Here is a 19,877-nt window from a genome sequence, read left to right as displayed (position 1 = left end):
GGGAGAGGGAGAAGGGATTGACATCTGAAGCAAGTTTGTTCCTAATTTGAACTAATAAAATAAAAAAAAAAATCCTTTAAACACAAAGTCCAGGCTATTCCTAAAACCCCATTTGTGTATGAGAACAAACGATACTCTGCCCATAAAACAGCATTTAGTTTTCTCTCTTTCTAAGCCCTAACACCAACCACGCTGGACACATCGGCTTCCTTGGCCCCAGCAGAGCCCTGACTGCCCAATGTCTGTCCATACATAGGCATCTGTACTGGAGGAGCCTTTGGAGCTGAACACCCTCACACGGCACAAATCATGTGTCCTCCGCCAACCGTCAGGACAACCCCGCCAGTCTCTACAGCACAAGCAACTGTGGAGCCATTTATAGGGCCCCTCCTGACTTGCCAGGACTCTTCTGGGGCCTCCTTTCTACTTGGTTCGGCTCCCTTCTGTCCCTCTCCTGCTGACGTCATCATCACTTAGAAATCTCCCTCTAATGATACAGGTTGGGTACCAGAAGCAGGGCCAGGCTGGCCCCTGGTGTCTGAGTATCCTCTATGACAGTGTCTTTTAAGAAGAGGGTTCTAGGGTGGAGGCCACACCACGTAACCAGCCCCTGATCATGAGTGGTAGTGGTAGAGTCACCCAGCTTGTTCCTCCACAGGAGGTAGCTTTTTTAAACCCATGCCTGGCCCAGAACTGCCCTGGCTGCCTCACATGTCTCACTCCTCTTCTGCCTCCACGCCCCCGTTTCAGCTTCAGGGACCCCTGAGATGAGCCCTCAGTAATGGACCCCTCGTCTCTTTTCCAAGATGACGTCTTGGCCTTTGGGGTGGCTTTCTGCAAGGTCGGACTGAAATCCTGACCTGATCACAGACTAGGGTGCTCATTTCTTCCAAACTTTGCAGGACCACCTGGATTCCAGACCTATTCCCACTCTCTGAGCCCCGTCACCCTACAACCCCAGTTCAGCACAGCAGCCAAGAGAAAACTAACCAACGAGGCATGGTGTGTGTGTGTGTGTGTGTGTGTGTGTGTGTGTGTGTGAGAGAGAGAGAGAGAGAGAGAGAGAGAGAGAGAGAGAGAGAGAGAGAGAGAGCTCTTCCATTTCCAGCCAGGAGAATTTTAAATGTTACATGTCCCTTCTGAGCCCCCATCTCTCCATCTGTATAAAATGAGAATAATTTTATAGGTTGCTCCTAGGTTGTTAGAAGGGCTGAGTTAGCATATGAACCATTCAAACAGTGCCTGACATACAGCAAGTGCTACATAAATGTTAGCCACTTCCTTTCTTTCCCTGTCCTGCTTTCTTGACTGCTGATATCTGCCCTGAGTAGCTACATTCTGTCACACACTCCTCAGATTCATGCACTATTGCCTTTCTCTCTATATATCTCCATCAGCAGCCACGGGACTCTTGTCTGGATTTTCATATTCTGAAATAAAGGCTCCTCATTCCCGTTCATTTCCTGGGGCAAGACCCGTGCTTCATGCCACCCAAAATCTAGTTCAGATTTGCTTTTTTCTAGATATCTTCCTGTTTGATCTCCCTTGATCTTCTCTGAGGCTCATGGTAATGTCAACACAGCTGACATTACCACCAAGGTCTTCAACCCCCAGTGTGGTTTCCCCATTAGGGGCCGTGCAGCAACACTGTAAGATGATTATATTGTCAGATTTCTAGGACTGGCCTCGCCATAAAGAATTACTTGGCAACTGTGCAGAAGCTGCAATCACTCCTTGTTGGCATTCTTTGTGTGTGTGTGTGTGTGTGTGTGTGTGTGTGTGTCTGCATGGATGGGTGTATATGTGTATGTATGTGTGTGCATGTGTGTGTGTATTCATATGTGTTCGTGTGTACACAAGGGTGTGGAGGTCAGAGACTGACAGAGTGTCTTCTTCAATTACTCCAATTTTGTGAGGACAGGGTCTCTTGCTGACCCTAGAGCTCACCAGTTGGTTGTTTCTGACTTCCTAGAGCTGAGGTTATAAGAAGGCACCCTGTGCCTGGCTTTTTATATGGGTCCTAGGGATCAAACTCAAGTCCTCATGCTGGTGCAGTCTGCACTTTGTCAACTGAGCCCAGCAGCACTTGCCACCTTTAAGAATATCTGTGCTTTCTTGGTTGTATGCAACTCTCCCATATTTTACCCACCTACAGTTCTTTTGATTCTTTTATTAAAGTTTTTAGTTACTATTACTTATGTGCATAGGAGTTTTGCCTTCATATGCACAGTGCCTGCAGAACTCAGAAGATGGAGTCAGATTCCCTGGAGCATGAGCTACAGACAGCAGACAGTTGTGACCCACCATGCTGAGGCTGTGAATTGAACCCAGGTCCTCTGGAAGAGCAGCAAGTGTTTTTAAGTGCCATGGCATCTTTACAGCCCCAATTATTTTATTTGCCTAAATCAGGGCCAAGCTTAAACTGAGGAAATAGTGCTAACTGATTTCTCAACTAGATAGACAGCCAGAAAATCATTAAATACCATGAGATTTTTGAATGCCACATGAATGAGAAGTATTCTGTATCCACTCTGCAGGCTCATTATGGGTCTCAACTGAAGAGTGTCCAGCCACAGGACAGACAGTGCTACTGAAGGAGGGACCAGGAAGCAGAGGGCCTCCTGCTCACATCCAGCCATCGTCACATATGCGGGTCATTCACCACCAATTTAGTCTCTATGTCCCTTTCTAAGACTTCCACCTTTCTGTTTGCATTCATGGGGTCGTTACCAGAGATGGCACCAAAATCTTGTCACGTGCCTGTAAAGGAAAATGAGTCTTTTTTTTTTTCTCCTAGAAAGTGAAAGGTGTGTCCACATTTTCTGAACTGGCTTTTGAGTTACTTAAGGCATAGGTGCAGTGAAGCCAGGGCCCTGAGAGTCAGTCCTGTTACTGCCACCTGCTCTGTCAGAAGACACCCCAGGAGGCAGGAGGAAGCCACCATGCTCATGCACGTGGCTGCTGGTTGTGTTAAAGTGCAGGGTCCTGCTGTATTTGCAGCTCAGATGTGGGCGTGGGTGGAACACAGAGGGCCAGGCCACAGAGGGGTTTGTGAGGCCATAACGGGCAAGGCTGGTCCTCTCCAGGCAGACATGTGGCCATGTGGTCATTCCTTCCCTACTGTCCCTCTGTAAGGTTCTCGAGGGATTTCCTGTTTATAAGAAACATCTGTATTGTATAAAACAGACCACAGAGAGGTGACCCTTGAGGTGTGAATCTTGTGGTTGTTAATTCTGCAGGGAAGCTTGGCTGCCTGTGGATTTGTAGACCACCCACAAGGGAGAAGACCCTAAGGGAGGGCACATCAGTCTAGAGGCTCTGGAAGTGTGGCCTCCAGACCCAGGACTTGCTAGAGAGCAGACTGTTCCCTGACAGCCCCGCCCCCCACACATGTGGAACTGGAAGACAACCCTAGCTGTCTTTTCTCAGGTGCCATTCACTTTAATGTTTTAGATGGGGCCTTAAATTTACCTAGCAGGCAGGACAGGTGGGTCAGAGAGCCCTAAGGAGCCATCTGTCTCTGTCTTCTCAGTTCTGGGAATACAAGTGTTCCCTGTAATGCCTACCTGAGTGGGGTGGTATGTGAGTGCTTGTGTGCACACATGGTGTGTGTATATGTTCTACATGTATGTAGTACCTATGGAGGCCAGAAAAGAGTATCAGATCATAAAGAACTGGAGTTACATACATTGTGAGCCACCACCTTGTTTCTGGGCAGTGAGCCTGGGTCTTCTGCAAAGTAGGTAGTGCTCCTTACTGCTGAGCCATCTCTTTTAGTCCCAGATGCCCAGATTTTTGTACATAGGTTCTGGGGGATTACAATTAGATGCTCATGCCTGCAAGTTAAGCACTTTACCAACTGAGACATCACCCCGGCCTGTGACCAATGTTTAGCAAGCCCTCTAGGTGATTCTGTCTTATGCACAGCTTCTAGAACCACTGGCCTAATCAAATGGCATGGCATTTAACCATATCAGTGAACACTAATGTTGAGTTCATGTAGATACATCAAACAGTCCCACTGATTATAACTTTATAATATCAGAAGAAATATAGCCTGTCAAGAGCACAGCAAGCTATTATCATGGTGTATACTACCCAGCAAGCACTCAACAAACTAAGGTTGAATTTGTGAGTGAATGACTGCACCGTTGAAGAGAACAAATGGTGAAGCTAAAAACCATTCTTCCTCCCCCAGCCTGCTAGGCCTGAAACTAATGAACCAAGTGGCCCCATTGGCCACCATTCCCTGTAATTAAGGAGCCACATTAGGTGCAGTAGGGATGCAGCAGATGTCTTGAAGTTGAAGGAACAAACACAGCAAGTGACACAAGGCCTGCAGAAACATCTGCTCTCATGTCTCCTGTAAACCACTGTCTGCACTTGAAAGCTCTGCCCTTCAAGTCAGATTTGAGTCTTGATACAAAACCCAACTTCAGAGGGAAATGGAAGAACACGTTTAAGGGGCAGGTTCTTCAAGTCCAGTGACATGCCTGAGTACCATACCTAAGCACCGCCTGGTGGGTCAGCAAGACCTCTCCCCCTGCCTGACCCCAGAGTTAAGTACTAGAGTCTAGCTTAATGCTCAGGAATACCAAGCACTGAAAGATGGGCAGTGACAGCTCTTTCTGATCACCCTCTGTGTGTTCTTCACCTTACCCCCAAAGATAAAGCCCCCACAAAAATCATCCCTCCCAGTGTTCCCGTCAAGTAATCCAAAAGAAGACAGAAAAGTCAGAGATTTGGATAACTATCTCGTTAAAAATCTTGATTCCAGTTGGGCGTGGTGGCACACGCCTTTAATCCCAGCACTCAGGAGACAGGTGGATCTCTGTGAGTTTGAGGCCAGCCTGGTCTACAAAGTGAGTTCCAGGACATGCAGTTGCCACTAGTCATATGTGTCTATTCTACCAGGCAATTAAAATGTGGCCGGTCCAAAATGAAATGTAAGTATGCAACATGCACCAGATTCTGAAGACTCAGTAAAGGAGAGAGAATAAAATATTATATTACTGCTTTTTAATATTGAATACACAGTAGAGTGATATTTTGGATGTAAATAAAATATTAATATTAACTTCATTCATTACCTAAATTTAAAAAAAATCCCACTCAGTATGAGAAAATAGGCAGTAGGGCATATGATTTGATTCTACCTCTAGAGAGAGCACACTGCTCTATACACTGCAAGTGTGTTGTGTTTCAGTGTTGTGAGAGCCACGGATTCTGCTATTTGATCTGATTTCTGAGTGTAAAAAAACAACTCACTCAAGACCTGTTGAACTTGAAGTTTCTATCATGGAACAGAAACAGTTTTTTGTTTGTTTGTTTTGTTTTGTTTGTTTGTTTTTAAAGTAAATATTCCAGGTGTGGTGGTTTGAAAGAAAATGCCCCCCCATAGGGAGTAGCACTATTTAGGAGGTTTAGCCTTGTTGGAGGAAGTGTGTCACTGAGGAGGCAGGCTTTGAGGTGTTATATGCTCAAGATATGCCCAGTATGGGACACAGTTCACTTCCTTTTGCCTGTGGATCAAGATGTAGAACTCTCAGCTCCTTCTGCAGCACCCTGACTTCCTGCATGCCACCATGCTTCTTGCCATAAAGATAATGAACTATAACTTGGAAACTGTAAGCCAGACACAATTAAATATTTTCCCTTATAAGAGTTGCCATGGTCATGGTGTCTCTACACAGCAATAGAAACCCTAACTCCACCAGGGCTGGAGATATTTTAGTCAATAAATTAAGTTAGCCAATAAAAATAAATTAAATTATTGTGTGCATACACACTAGGGCTGGTGTTTGATCCATGTAAACAACCTGGCACAGCTCTTCTTACTTGTAATCCCAGTGCAGTGGAGGCAGAGACGGGCAGACCCCTGGGCTTTGGTGGAGAGCTGAGGAGGCAAACTCCAGGCCAAAGGAGAGAGCCTGTCTCAAAAGATAAAGTGAGTAGATCCTGAGGAGCAACACTCAAGGTTGACCTCTAGCTTATTTACATACATACATACATACATACACACACACACACACACACACACACACACACACACACACACACATTCACCAACAAGGAAAAGTATCTAGATTATGATGGCAGGTAACTTGGCATGCACCTGCTTGGGGTTCCTCCTGGAGAGTGGTCACCTACGGCTTTTGTATAAGCACTCTCTTCACTTCCGTTGGTCTGTGTGAGCTCAGAGCCTTTCACTGGTGCTTTAGCCCTTGCAGGATGGCACATTGTGTGCCCAGGTCTTACTGCCTTGAGGCCTAGTGTCCCCTCTCTCTAGGTAGCCTCTTGCCTCTGAGAGCTGGGCACAGGGATTCCCAGGATGCTTCGGATCATATGTTGGACACCAGCACTCGTGCTCACTGGCAATGCTTAACCTCAGCACTCACCTATCAAAAATCCAAATGCTTCATCTGTAAGTCAGGATCCCACATAAGTGGCATCGGCCCTCCTCTCCAGTGCATGACACCAGAGAAGGGAGGATGGAGGTCTCTGGGAAGCAAGTGGAACGTTGGTTTAGAGTTTACTGAGTGTGGCAGAGATTCGGTGAGGGCAGCAGAGCTGATGTGGACCCCATAAGGTGACACTTCACGGACACAGGGTTTTTGGCTGGAGTGACTCCAGAGTATCTGAGCACTTGAGTGGCATTAGGGCATCTGTGGTGACAAGGGCTCTTATCCAAATTTTAGCCAGCTCTTTTCAACACTCTTCTCAACTAGGTCCTAACAGCTGGACTTCTGTGTTCATTTTTGCACTGTCTCCTATTTAGCAGGAATTCTGCTAGACAAGGTTATCCAGAAACCCCCTTCCGAGTGTCTGGTTACTCACTATCTGACTGTGTCTCTGACCACCACAGGTCATACTGGGTGCCCTGATCTGACGGCGTCACAGTCCTGACAGGCTGGTTTAGCCAGGATGCTCCCCCCCCCCCTTCATCCTGATCTTCTTTCTCTGACGATTCTGACTCTGCTCTTCAGATAGGACTTTTATTCAGTGTGAGTGGAACGGAATGCCAAAGTCTCCTCTCCACTGCAAAATACATCCGTCACCATCTCCTCTCCTCACTTTGAATGAAGCTGTCCTCAGAGTTTCAACAAATACCCTGAAGTGTTTTCTTGGACAATAAAAGAGAAAATCAGGGAGAGATGAGTATTTTGTTTGGTTAAGTCTGAGCCCACCTTTCTAACCACAAAGCCATGGGTGCTCATTCGGAGACACTGCACGGGGGCAGCTCCCTGTCTGTTATAGGGACACAGCACAGGGGCAGAGCCCCATCTGTTTTGGGGACACTGCATGGGGGCAGATCCCTGTCTGTTATGGAGACACTGTACGGGGGCAGTGCTCACGCTTCTCTGGTCAATGCCTCTGCTTCTGTGTGATAAGTATTTAATGTTTCTCTCTACCATGCTGGATCCACCTTCTCCAGACAGACAGACAAGCAATCAGGCAGGCAGGCAGGCAGGCAGACAGACAGACAGATGTAGGCACACACGCATGCACACACGTGTGTCATCTTCACACTTACTCACCTTGGTCCATTCCCTGTGTCCTCACAAATGCCATGATTTCCCTTTTTATTCCTAAGATGCCAGGCACAATATTTTTGCACTTGGGACAGAAAGGCCTTGCTTCCCAGCACAAAGAGCCAGCTCTCTCTGTTGACCAGCCTCCTGAAAGGGCATTGTGACCTGAGAAGCCAGCCTCATCTCCCTCTGCCTCGCTCCTATGCACCAGCCATCACACCATTGTTCTGGGGCATCTTTGCCCAACGTGCTGCCCTACTGATTTTTGGATGAATCTTATCTTTGGATTCCCAAGAAAGCCTCCCTGATGGACTCAGTCCTCCACTCAGGAAGACTATTGTTTTCTCTACCTTGCTTCTTCTTCTCAAACACACCAGTTAAAACACTAATGATAGTAATACCCAGTGAGTCATTTAACTATCTCACTCTTTTGCAGAACCTGTGGCTTATTTGTTGAATTTATAGGAGCATGAATTCAGCTCTGCATTTTAAAACGAGCAGAACACAGAGTTCTCTCTGTGTGAGTAGCTGAAGAGGCCAAGTCATATGGAGTGTCTTGAGTCCAGATTTTCACAGTTAACTCAAGGAGACAGGGTTGACTTTAGTATGCTTGCGCTGGGGTGGATCCTTGCACTTAGCAGGTTTACAGAGTAGACAACAAAATCAAGGCTCACAGAAATCAACACACTCCTCAGAGTTACAGAGTGGCTGGTCTGGGATTCAGGAACCATCAGTTTGTCCACAGATCTCCTCATGATCAGACATTTTGCTAATAGAAATAAACAGACTTTGGGATCCATACAGCATGACCCAAAGACAAGGCGATGATTGCTGCAGTTATGTGTGTAGGATGTAAGTGGTCATGTGGCTGTGTGCTCAAAGGTGTGCAGGTATGTGCCTGTAACTCTTCCTCAATGTCTCTCCCTGACCCTAGACTTCACTGATTGGCTAGACAGGCTGGCCAATGAGCATCAGGGATCTGGCTGTTCTGCCTCCCTCTCTGCTCAGTTCTGGGGATCTGAACTCAGATCCTCAGGCTTGCACACTGGGCGCTTTTACAATTGAGCTATCTTAATAATAGAGAACATGCTGCTACCTCACAGCACTGCAGGCTCAATACAGTTATCTGGATTCCTGAAAACACTCAGTCTTGAAGTTTTAGATGGTGGGGAAGTTGCTGACAGCTGGAAAAGAAGGTCACTAGGTGCATAGGGACAATCTGAGGGCTATGCTTCTCAGAGTTTCCATGACTCACCTATCACCTTGGTAAAGTTGATGCAGATTCTGACTCAGGAGTGGGTGGGGCCTGAGGCTCTGCCTTTCTCATAGTTCCTGGCTGACTATGATAATGCTTGCCCCATCCAGGGACCCTACTGTGTGTAGTAGCGAGTGCTAGTCAACGGAGAGGAATACAACACTTAGCTGTGGTGTCAGACCTTAGCATCAGGGTCCTTGATTACTCACTGATTAGCTCTCTGTGAGCAAGAGCCTCAGGTTACTCATCCATACACTAAAAGAGTTGTCCAGGACATCCATGACAGTGGGAAAGTTCTACAATTCGGAACGGAGCGCCTGCTGGGAGGTGGCCAGGCACAGAAAGTACTGCCACCTCAGGGAAGTCTGGAATCCTCAGCATTCTCAGCATCCCTGGCTGGCAGGTGGGCCTTGGACTTGTATACTCCAGGCCAATTGCTAATCATGCTCTTGAGTCATGTGTGGTCCCATCTGTCCCTTTCCATACTACGTAATCACCTTCTTTCTCTGCTTGCATCATGTCTCCCTCTATCCATGAAGACATTCCCTACCCTGACTATTTTATTATTCTCTCCCCTTTTCCTGGTTCTGGGGATGAGAACTGGTTAGTTTTACAGCACACACATGTTGTTTAACAAAGCATGTCAGCATTGCTATATGACCACACTGGGCTGACTTCACACTACCTGTCAAGATAGTGAGTTTGGTCTATTAAGACAAAGAGAGCCTTCCCCATATCCAGTATGAACTAATATTGCTTTTACAGAGCAGTTGACCAACTCACGCTAAAGAATGCCATTTATACACAGGCGCCTGTATGCACGTGAAATCTCAACTCTATTAAGAGAGAAAGATGCAGATCTAGGATTGATGGTCCAGGTTTGCCATTTCAGCTACTAAGGAGGCTCAGGCAGGAAGATGGAAAGTACAAGGCCAGCCTAGATAGACTATGGAGTGAGTTCAAAGCCAGCCTGGGTAACTTTGCTGAAATCATGTCTCAAAAAAGTAAAAAGAGACCTGGAGATGTAGCTCAGTGTTGGAGCATTTGGCTAACATGTATGAGGGCCTGGGTTCACAGGAGGGGAGGAGAAGAGAGGGGAGGGGTGGGGGAGGGGAGATGGAAAAGGGAAGGAGGAGAGGGAAGGAGGAAAGAGGTGAGGAGGGGAGGGGAGGGGAGGGGAGGAAAGGAGATGGAAGGGGGAAGAGAGAGAAGGAAGGGGGAAGGGGGAGGAGGAGAGGGGAGGAGAAGGGAGGAGAGGGGAGGAGAGGGACAGATACTGATTCAGGATGGGGACACTGTGACTTTTGGAATACCTATGTAGACTGAGGAGTCTGGACTTTACAGTTCAGCTCAGTGGAGAACAAGTGTGTGATCTCATTTATTTAAGCAGAACCCCTTGCCTCTTGTTCCCCTGGAGTGAAAGGCACCTTGCCTTCTGACACACAGCTATCTGGAAGATGGAGAAGATGATTGCATAACAAGGACCCATTAAAGAGACGAGCTGGCAGATGGCTTTCCACAGGCAGCATCTAGCAGAAGTCCCCGCTCTGAGCACTCCTTACAGAGAACAGCCTTCACCAAATCACCTGAGTAAGCAAACACGCGTGCACCAGAAATGGAGTTCAACTCCAGCCCATGCTTCTGTCCCATGTGAAGGAAGAAGAAATGACACAGGTTTCCACACATGCCCTGGATGGAAACCACACATCCTTTCAAATCTGCGGTGGAACAAATTCTAGCTCCTCCTTTTCTCTAGAACTAGACCCTTCAAATCTTGTGGCATTTACTCCAAATACCACAATGTTGAACTGTGACATCTGGTTCCCAGTTCTCCTCGGCTGGGACTCACTGAGAGACAATCACGCTGAGCCTCCACCCTGCATTCATGTGGAAGACTGGCTGCCTACCCTCCCCTGACATCTGTACACACTAGATCATTCTAGAATTTTCTCCCAAAACAACTCTATTTACCCCCTCTTTTCTGCCTAGCATCCTGTTTTCTTCAAAAGCTTTTGTCTTTCCCAGAAATTACTTCAGATATGAGTTCCCTGGCGCTTCGTTGCTTAAGCACCATACAATCATGTACAATGGCAGGGACATTCCCACCACACAGCACAGCCAGGATCCTTAGGTAGCTCCCAGAGGGCAATAGGATTGTCTGGAGTCTCCCTTCACACTTCACTCTCTGCCCCCTCAGCACAGGGCTTTAGAAGCTCCGAGATGCCAACCCACCACCTATGTATGAGGTGCGGCTAGGATGGAGAAAGTCAGTTCAGAAAAGGAAACAGAAAAGAGGCGATGCCGCCAGACTGTGGAGTGACAGAATGCAACCCAGGGGAAGGGAAATCCTACCTGCTTGAGTAAACCCAGAAATGCCCTACCTAAGCCCTAGCTCCATGCCTTCAAGATGGAGTCAGGACTTGAAATCAGCTAAGAGTGTAGGGAGTGACATCTTAAGGACCTGCACTGGTCTCACAGCTCAAGTCACTCTCTTTTCCTCACGCATAAAGTAGGGAAGTTAGTGTCATCTGGAGACCATAGGGCGGCTGCTGCATGAGATGAGATGCTAAGTGGGAAAACCCAGAATGATGCCTACACAAGAGAGGCAGGCAATGGAAAAGGTACAGCAACATCGTCTTGCCTGTTCACCAGGGTTAGCAAGCCAAGTGCACAAAGACATAGGACAAGCACAAAGAATGTTCTGGTTGCTGATCCTTGATAAGTGCTTGAGCTGGTGCATAGAAGAGACAGTCCAAAAGTTTTCCAGCTGGCATCTCAAGGCCCTGGCAAGAGCTGGGCAGAGAGCAGCAGGTCAGAGAGAATGAGGAAGGCAGAAGGAACCTCAGAGAGGCGTAACTTGACTCTGGACAGAGCTCTGGGGACCTTTCAAACGTCTGGGGGATGCAGAAATGATTACTGTAGACAGAAATTACAGGAAGGGTGAATTGTGTAAGACCCGGGGGGATAGAAAAAAATGTTGCCTTCTAAGAATTGGTGAAAGATCATAAAGTTTGTCTCTGCCGAAGCAGCAGTTCTGGGGCTGGGGATACGGCTTGATGGGTAAAGCATCTACCACATAAGCACAAGGCCTTGAGTTCAGGTCCCCAACACCCAAGTAAAATGCTAAGCATGGCCATAAAGCTGACAGGCATGAGATGAGTGAGGACCTCTGCTCTCAGGAGACACACACAGGTCAGTCATTGTAAAAGTATTCAGTCAGCGCTATCTTAGGCAACTGACTTCCTAAAAGCAAACAAACAAAAAACTGGGGAGACGGGGGTGGGGGAGTGGGGAGGTGCACAGTCACATGCATGGTAGTGCATGGTAGCACACAGTGCCCACAGTGTACACCGTGGAACATGGTGGTGCATGCCTGCAGTCCTGGTGCAGCGAAAGCAGAAACAGGCCAATTCGTGGTGCTTGCTAGCCATCCAGCCCTGCCAAATTAGCAAACTTCGGGTTCAGTGAGAGACCTTGATTCAAAAAATAAGGTAGACCATGATTGAGGGAGATATGCTCTGGGCTACACACACACACACACACACACACAGAGAGAGAGAGAGAGAGAGAGAGAGAGAGAAGCTACACTTAAAAAGTAATAATTCTGAAAGAAAATTTATAATGTGTATTTCATAGTATTAAAGGGCCTTCATAAAAAGCCAGTTTCAAATTTTATGCAAGAAAAGAGATTACTACAATAAAATAACTTTAGTAAAAGTAATAAAATGAAAATGGAAAGCATTAGAAACAGCTCAACGGTAATAGAGAAATTTGGCTAAAGTCTTTAATTGGCAAATATTGCTCCCAGTAATATCCTGCCCCAGTGCTGGGGATTGAATATAGAGTCTTGTACATGATAGACAGCATCTTGTCACTGGGCTACATCCCTAGCTCAGAAATTATTTTCCTTAGCAAAATCCATCAGTGTCACTGAATTCCAGAGAAAATGTTTCTGTTCTTAAACACAGAATAAAAATGTCATTGGAGAACATCTCCACCAAGCCAAATTGATGGCACTGGTCCTGGGAAACTTAAGGCTCACCCAGAAGGGTGTGGAGCAGGGCTGCGGGTCTGCTGGGACTTCCTGCTTCAGGGTGGTGTTGCATTTCCTAACATTTTCACCTATAGAAATAAAATCTGATGGATGGTTTGGTCAAATGAGGGGAGGAGAGTTGGAAGGAGGAGAAAGAAAGATGATAGAGAGAGGGAAATGGGATGGAGACTAGACTTGAGGGTGTGGATGCAGTGGTGGCCCAGGTAGACAGTGAAAGGTACACAGTGGATCCCCTCAGTGGATCAACCCCCATCCCTCCTCCTTCTCACACCCAGAACATCTTATATCCTAGGTAAGCACTCTTCCCCTGAGCTATATCCCCAGCCCTGCGAATGTATTAAAGCCCACCAGCTTCCTTAGATCCGATCCCATCGCCATTCGGCGGTGGCTTGACCTCACACTCAATATTTGGATGACTGTGCCCTGGAAGAATTTCTTCATCTTGCTTTGGGAGACAACAGGCCAGGTTCATAGCTATCACCCACTCACTGCCTGGATGCTCCTGGTCTTGACAGCCTTGGGACTGTGGGGAGGGTGGGCAGATGTCTCCAGGGAGTAGGGTTGAACTGAGTCCATGTAGTCCTCTAGTTCCATCACCAGAAGGCCTGCCCTGAGTTGAAATGAATCACTTTAGCCCTGAGGTTTGTAGGATAGTGTGTCAGCTGTTTGTTCTCTAATCCCAAATCAGTCACTTGGTATCTGATTGTTCTTAGATGAACCGAAGCTGTGGGGTTTCCAAGGAAGTCTGAAATGGCCTTTACATGACCTTCCCTGGACTCCTGCTGCTCCTAAGTGTCTTTTGTTTTGCAACCTAAGTTATTGGGAACATTTTTATGAAGAAGGAGCCTTGGGGCATTTTTTAAGAGTCTCCGAACAGGCTCTGAAGCCCAGGCACCCACATCTCTGAGAAGCTAGCGGGTAGGGGTGGGGTATGGCTGTTCAAATCCTTGGCAAACCCTCAATCAACTACTCATGCAGCCGTTAGCGGGCTTTTCTACAAACACGCTATAATTAGAAGTAATAACCTTGACAATAAAAAAATGCTTTTAAACTTAAATTTTCATTTTCTTTCTCCAGCCAGATAGCACAAAACAAATATTAAGATTCCATCAAAGTCAAGAGTATACAGGAGTCCTGATCAAAAAATCAGAGCCATGAGGAAGAAAACTGTGTACCTCAACCTCCCTCAGGCCTGGGAAGGTATGGCACCCAGCTCTGTCTTTCGTTTTCGTCACACTTTGGATATCCTTTGATGGGAACTCGTGTTTGCAGAAGGTAAGGATACAACCAGGTGAGAAAAGAGGAGAGCTTAAAAACAGGTAAATGTAACATCATTTTCTGAGAGGCAGGGTCCAGGCAAATATCTCACAAGGCACATGCTGTTGTCCCTACTCCGTGGACAAAACATGGGGGCACAAGCTGAGGGAAGTGTGCCCCCATCCAAAGCCAGGCTGCCAGAGTGAGCCAGAGTGCGAACCCAAATCCCTGCAGTTTCTTCTACCAGCTCTGTATTCTCTTCTCATTCACTTACTTCCTCCCATTGCAAAAAAATCACATTATTGAACTATAATTTACAGATTACAGTGATGACCCATTGAAGTGTACAACCCAATAATTCTTAGTGAATGTATTGCACGATGCAGTCATTGCCATTATCTAAGTTACCTCAGTTTTTGTCACATCAACCCTCCACCTCATGTCAGGAATAATTAACTTGCTCTGTTTTCTGTTTCTAAAGATTGGTCTTTTAGCCCTTATGAAACATACCGAGTCTCCCAATATGTAGTCTTGTGCGCCTGGCTTCTTTCACTTAGCATCATGTTCTTGGTTCATCCGTGTAACTTACAGTAATACATGGCTGTTTTAAATTGGTAATGGGATTCTGTTGTGCATATACACAACCTGACAGTCATCAAATCACCCTTTGGTGGACCTGTGAACTCTGCTCCGGTGCTGGTTACCAGGCAAAGCAAGTCTTTATGTGGAAATGGATACTTTTATTTTTTTTTGGCTATATACTTAGGAGTGGAATTTCTGGGTCCCCTGGTAACTGTGTTCAGCTTTTTCAAGAATTTTGAGGCATTATTTTTCAAAACAGACATCCCATTTCACATTGCCACCGGCAACAAGGAAGCATTTTAGATTTTACACGTCCTTGCTAACATTTGTCATCATTGGTCTTTTTCTCAGAGCCACCCTGGGGTGGGGGTTGTGCACACTTGAGTGTGGTTTTGATTCACACACCATTAGTGACAGGTGGTGTTGAGCCCCTTTCCCACACTCCCCAGCTCTTCCGAGGTCTACTACTGATTTTAATGGTGCCCCTTGGTCTGTCTGTCTCTGTCTTCTCATCAGTAAAGGAACAGATGTGCCAATTTTGTTGATCTTTTCAAAGAACCAACTTCTAGTCTCATTGATTTTTTTCCCTCTCATGTTTCCCTCTCTTCTATTTTATTGGTTTCCTCTCTAAACTTTACGAACTCCCCTGTTGCTGCCCAAACATTTGAGGAAGGCAGGGCACCTGGCTCTCTCATGCCACTGCTCTGGCAGAGGCTCCTGCGGTGGCCCGGAGGGTCACAGCACACACTGTGTCAACTTGGAGTTTGTATGAAGCAGAGGGTCTCCTAGATGCATGATGATTGAAATGGCCCAGACTACAAATGCAGCCTCCTCTTGAAGAGAATCGGCCCTAGCTTCTCCACTCCTTAGGGATACAAGGAAAGGGAGGGGACGAGGGCAGGAACTCAGAGGCCTGTCCAGCTCCCTACATCCTCTTATTTGTAGTCCCTCTTTGAGGGACACACTCTCTTCCTTTGTAAAAGAGAGCAAGAATAACCTGATGTACACAGAGTTACTTAGCTGTGAGAAAAGTTCCATGATAGCCACTACCGTGTTTAAAAAATGATGGAAGTGCTAGAACAGGCTCTTGCCCTGGCCACTTCCTTCTCTCTTCTTCTTAGCCTCAGAAACAAGTTGGCTGCAGAACAGCAGGTGGCATCATGGTCTCCACCACTGCCCCCTCCCACGTGGCAGGGATGAAGGAGGGAGCAGAGGCTGAGAGAAGGACACAGCTCTGCTTTGTCCTTGGGAGATGTAAGAGTATTTCTAGCCCTGGCCACACCTGCACCTGCGTGTGCCAAAGCAAAGGGGCATCTCTGCAGCTTGAGCAGAGGCTGCAAAGGGAACCAGGAGAGAAATCCCTGCTGGGTGGCTTTACCAGGCCTCTCTGTGGGTTCCCTTTGAGTCACCACGGGCTGACTGCCATTCCTACCAGACTTACTGGTGTGGCACAGCAAAGCTACACACCCACAAGACACACCGTTGAGAGCACTTACATGTCAAGAAAAGGATCACGCTTTCAGAGTTTGTCATGATAGATGTTAGGATCTGTTTTGAATTTTCAAACTAGATTGCTGTAAACTTTAGATTCAGGCTTTAATATTTGAAGAAAATAAAGCTATTCATTTTAGTACACACTGCTGGTACATATTGCTGCGGTGTGCAAATGAAAGAAATCCTGGATCCTAGTCTGGATAAACAAGACAGCCTATGATGTAACTTTGTCTTGTATGGTGGTTCAATATTGATCATCAACTTGACAGGATCTAGAACCAGCTAGGAGGCAAGACTTTGGGACTGCCTATGACAGTGGCTCTCAATCTTCCTAACGCTGCCACCCTTTAATACAGCTCCCTCATGTGTCATGGTGACCCCCAAGCATAAAATTATTTTCATTGCTGCCTCATAACTGTAATTTTGCTGCTGTTATGAATAATAATATAAGTATCTGTGTTTCCCAGTGGTTTTAGGCAGCATCTGTGAAAGGGTTATTTGACCCCAAAGGGATCTTGACCCACAAGGTTGAGAACCACTGCTCTGTAAGGGTAGGTAGGGTAATCATGGTGGAGACCCACTTTAACATTGCATGGTGCTGTTCTGTGGGTTGGGGATTGGGCCTGAATGGATAGGGGAAAGTGAGCTGAACACCAGTATTCCTCTGTTTCCTGATAGCAGATACAATATGACCAGCTGCCTCGGGCTCCGCCACCATGCTTTCTCTACCATGAGGTATGCACCCTCAGTCAGTGAGCCTATATAAGTCCCTCCTTCTTTAAATCCCTTTGTCAGATATTTTGTTGCAACAAAGAGAAAAGTAACTAATATGCTTAGCTTTTATTATAGAAATTAGGGAAGCTGCCATGACAGGCCGGAGAGCATAGGAGAGAAACAGCCTCAACCTCTGAGGTTCTGGACCAGAGCAGAATTGGATGTTTGAGTTTCAAAGGAACACCTGGAACCCTTGCTCACTGGGGGGTCTTCTTGCGCCCTGCCTCAGCTCTGGACCCCCCAGTCTTACCTCGACCACTTCACATCCCAACCTTCTACTCAGGTCATCTCTTAATGGCCTCCTTCCTTCCCGGTCATTCTTCATGCCAGCCAGCGCCCTGCCCTCTGCATGAATACCCCAGCCTGTCCCCCATTTTGGAGCCAGCACTGGTGGGGGAATGATCACAGGCTAAAGCCGAGCTTCAGCGTTACCTATTTGCCTTTCCAGATCTGCGGCTTCATCAGGAGTGGCTCGAGGGAGGACTCCCGGGTCACTGAAGCTGGTCCGAAGCAGAGTCCCCATCACAAAGAAGAACAAGATGCCGCCGACCACGGGGATGGCGGGGGTGATGTTCACTGCGAGGTATGGACAGCTGCCAGCAGGTTGAAGAGAGAGAGAGAAGAAAGGGTTACAATGTTAGGATCCACAGTCACAGTTTGGATCTTCCAAGAAGCCAAAGCTTATGTAGATGAGTAAGGCAGATTTCTATTAAAACTCAACTGGGCTGGGGAATGTGTCTCAGTTTAGGGCGCTTGTCCAGAAACTGTGAGAACCTGAGTCCGGATCCCCAGAATCCATAAAGTACCACAAGTCTATAATCCCAGTGATCCTATGGAGAGAAGAGAGCTTGAGGCAGGAGTCTTCCCAGAAGCCCAGTAGCCAGCTAGCCTGGCATATTCCATCTTGAACTAATAAAGAGGCCCCATCTCAAATAAGGCAGACAGCGAGGGACAGAAGCACAGGCCACCCTCTAACCTCCACTTGTAAGATGTGATATGTGCATACTGATGCTTACACACATACACCCACACAAGAGATGGATTTAAATTTTAAAAAAGAAAATTTAGGCTGGGTGTTGTGGCATACACCTTTAATCTCAGCACTCAGGAGACAGAAGAAGGTGGATCTCTATGCATTCAAGGCCAGCCCGGTCTATAGAGTGAGTTCTAGGACAGTCAGGGATATACAGAGAAGCCCTGTCTTGAAAAATGAAAAAAAAAAAAAATTTGGGGTGATCTTCAGTTCTCAGTGCTCTTTGTGCCAACTCTACCCTATCCACTGACCATGACAGTCCAAGCTCCACAAGAGAAACTCTGGCAGAAGGAAAACAATCCTGCTTGTACAATCGATCTAGAATGTAGCTTGAATAAATACACACAAGCCCTTTGCATTGCAAACACTTGTCCGTCCAAAGCCCCCACCCATCTCTGGAACCACAGATGATGATGTCAATATAGAGACACCTCAATCTGACCCACCTGGGTCAGACCACCCAGGGACTTTCTGCCAACATGGCATTCACTTGCAAACACCAAGGAAACATTTGTCAATATTGTGGGGGCAGTTTGTCCAAAGGAGGGTGATACACCATAGAAACGGACTTGTAGCGGAGCTTCTGAAGAGCATGGGAGGAGAATCACAGGCTGAGCCACACCAATCCCATGCTTTCCCGGAAATCACCTAGAGCCACCAATCCTGTGCTTTCCCAGAAAGCACTGAGAGTCACCAATCCTGTACTTCCCCAGAAAGCACCAGGAGTCACCAATCCCAGGCTTTCCCAGAAAGCATGGGGAGCAACCAATTCATGAGTGTGGTCCAGCTCTTACTATTTTTGTTTTGTTTTTAAGAGATGGGGTCTTTCTTGGTTCCCCAATCTGGACTTTCTACCCTAGGTTCAAGTCATCCTCCTCTTGCAGCTTTCCAAGTAGCTGGAGCAACAGATGTTTACCTCTAGTCACATAAATTGTGTGAAATCCTGCTCACTGTTGGTGGACTGAGGAGCATATGCCTCAGGGACTGTGGGAGTGGAAGAGGAGAGACTTGGGCAAATTAAAGTTGTGCTGGGATCTGACACCGGACCCTTGGCCTCATATTTTGGTGCGGTGGGGCTGGGAAGGTCCAAGCATTGGACCGTTGGCCTGCTGTCATGGTGTTTTGGCACTACAGAGGTGAGGAGACATAGAGCAAAGAGTTATCCTGGAACTTGGTGAAGGATGAGGTCTGTTGTGGCTATCATTAGTCTCTTGTGGCCACACTAAGTGTTGTCATGGGTGTTGAAGAACACACATGGCACCACAGGATCACAGTGTCTGGGGTGGGGGTGGGGTGGGGTGGGAGTAGGGGTGGGGAGACACTCCTAGCTTGTCCTCAGAAGCAGAAGTCCTGGCTGTTCAAGTAAAGAACAGAAGCCAGACAAGGAGGTGAGCCTTGCTTGGATGTGGGAGGTGGATAGGGGTGTGGCTCCCATCTGGGTACCAGCACCCTGCTGTGTACAGGTCTCTGATGGGATGCCCAGAGGATATTGCTAAGATTGCTCTCAAGGGCCACACGACAGGAATCCCTTTGCTGAAGGAGTGCAGGCCTTTCAGAATCTTCTGCCATGAAGAAGCCCAGAGACTCCCCTTGACTTGAGGAAGGTGGTGGAATGGTCCCGGACATGAGGAGTCAGGTCAGGGACTGATTCCTGCTGGCCATGGGGACTGGTATCTAGGAAGGTCACCTGACTAGAGATGACACACCAGAGCATTTCCAGTGCGTTTGTGACCACTCCCACCAACTCTGCTGCAGAAACAGAGCAAAGCAAAACCATGCCACAAAGTAGTGCTACATCACACTCCAGCTGGGCTGAGAGCTGTGATGTTTCTTCACAGGATTAAAAACAAAAACAAACAAACAAAAACATCAATTAGGTCATTGTTATTCTGGCAC

General features: G+C 47.1%; 1 protein-coding gene across 2 annotated transcripts in view; it reads right to left on the bottom strand.

The window, feature by feature from the left end:
* The window catches only part of Zdhhc14 (zinc finger DHHC-type palmitoyltransferase 14), a 235,773-nt gene that overhangs the window by 87,665 nt on the left and 128,231 nt on the right, over positions 1-19,877 (bottom strand). For both annotated transcript variants that reach the window (XM_027401061.2, XM_027401062.1), the window contains exon 2: positions 17,381-17,541. In XM_027401061.2, the coding sequence (XP_027256862.1) occupies positions 17,381-17,541 (161 nt within the window). The remainder of the gene's footprint in view (positions 1-17,380; positions 17,542-19,877) is intronic.

The sequence above is a fragment of the Cricetulus griseus genome, chromosome 2 (assembly GCF_003668045.3).
Source record: "Cricetulus griseus strain 17A/GY chromosome 2, alternate assembly CriGri-PICRH-1.0, whole genome shotgun sequence".
Lineage (NCBI taxonomy): Eukaryota > Metazoa > Chordata > Mammalia > Rodentia > Cricetidae > Cricetulus > Cricetulus griseus.
Note: the sequence above shows the minus strand (reverse complement) of the source record. Positions and strands in the feature narration are given on the sequence as shown.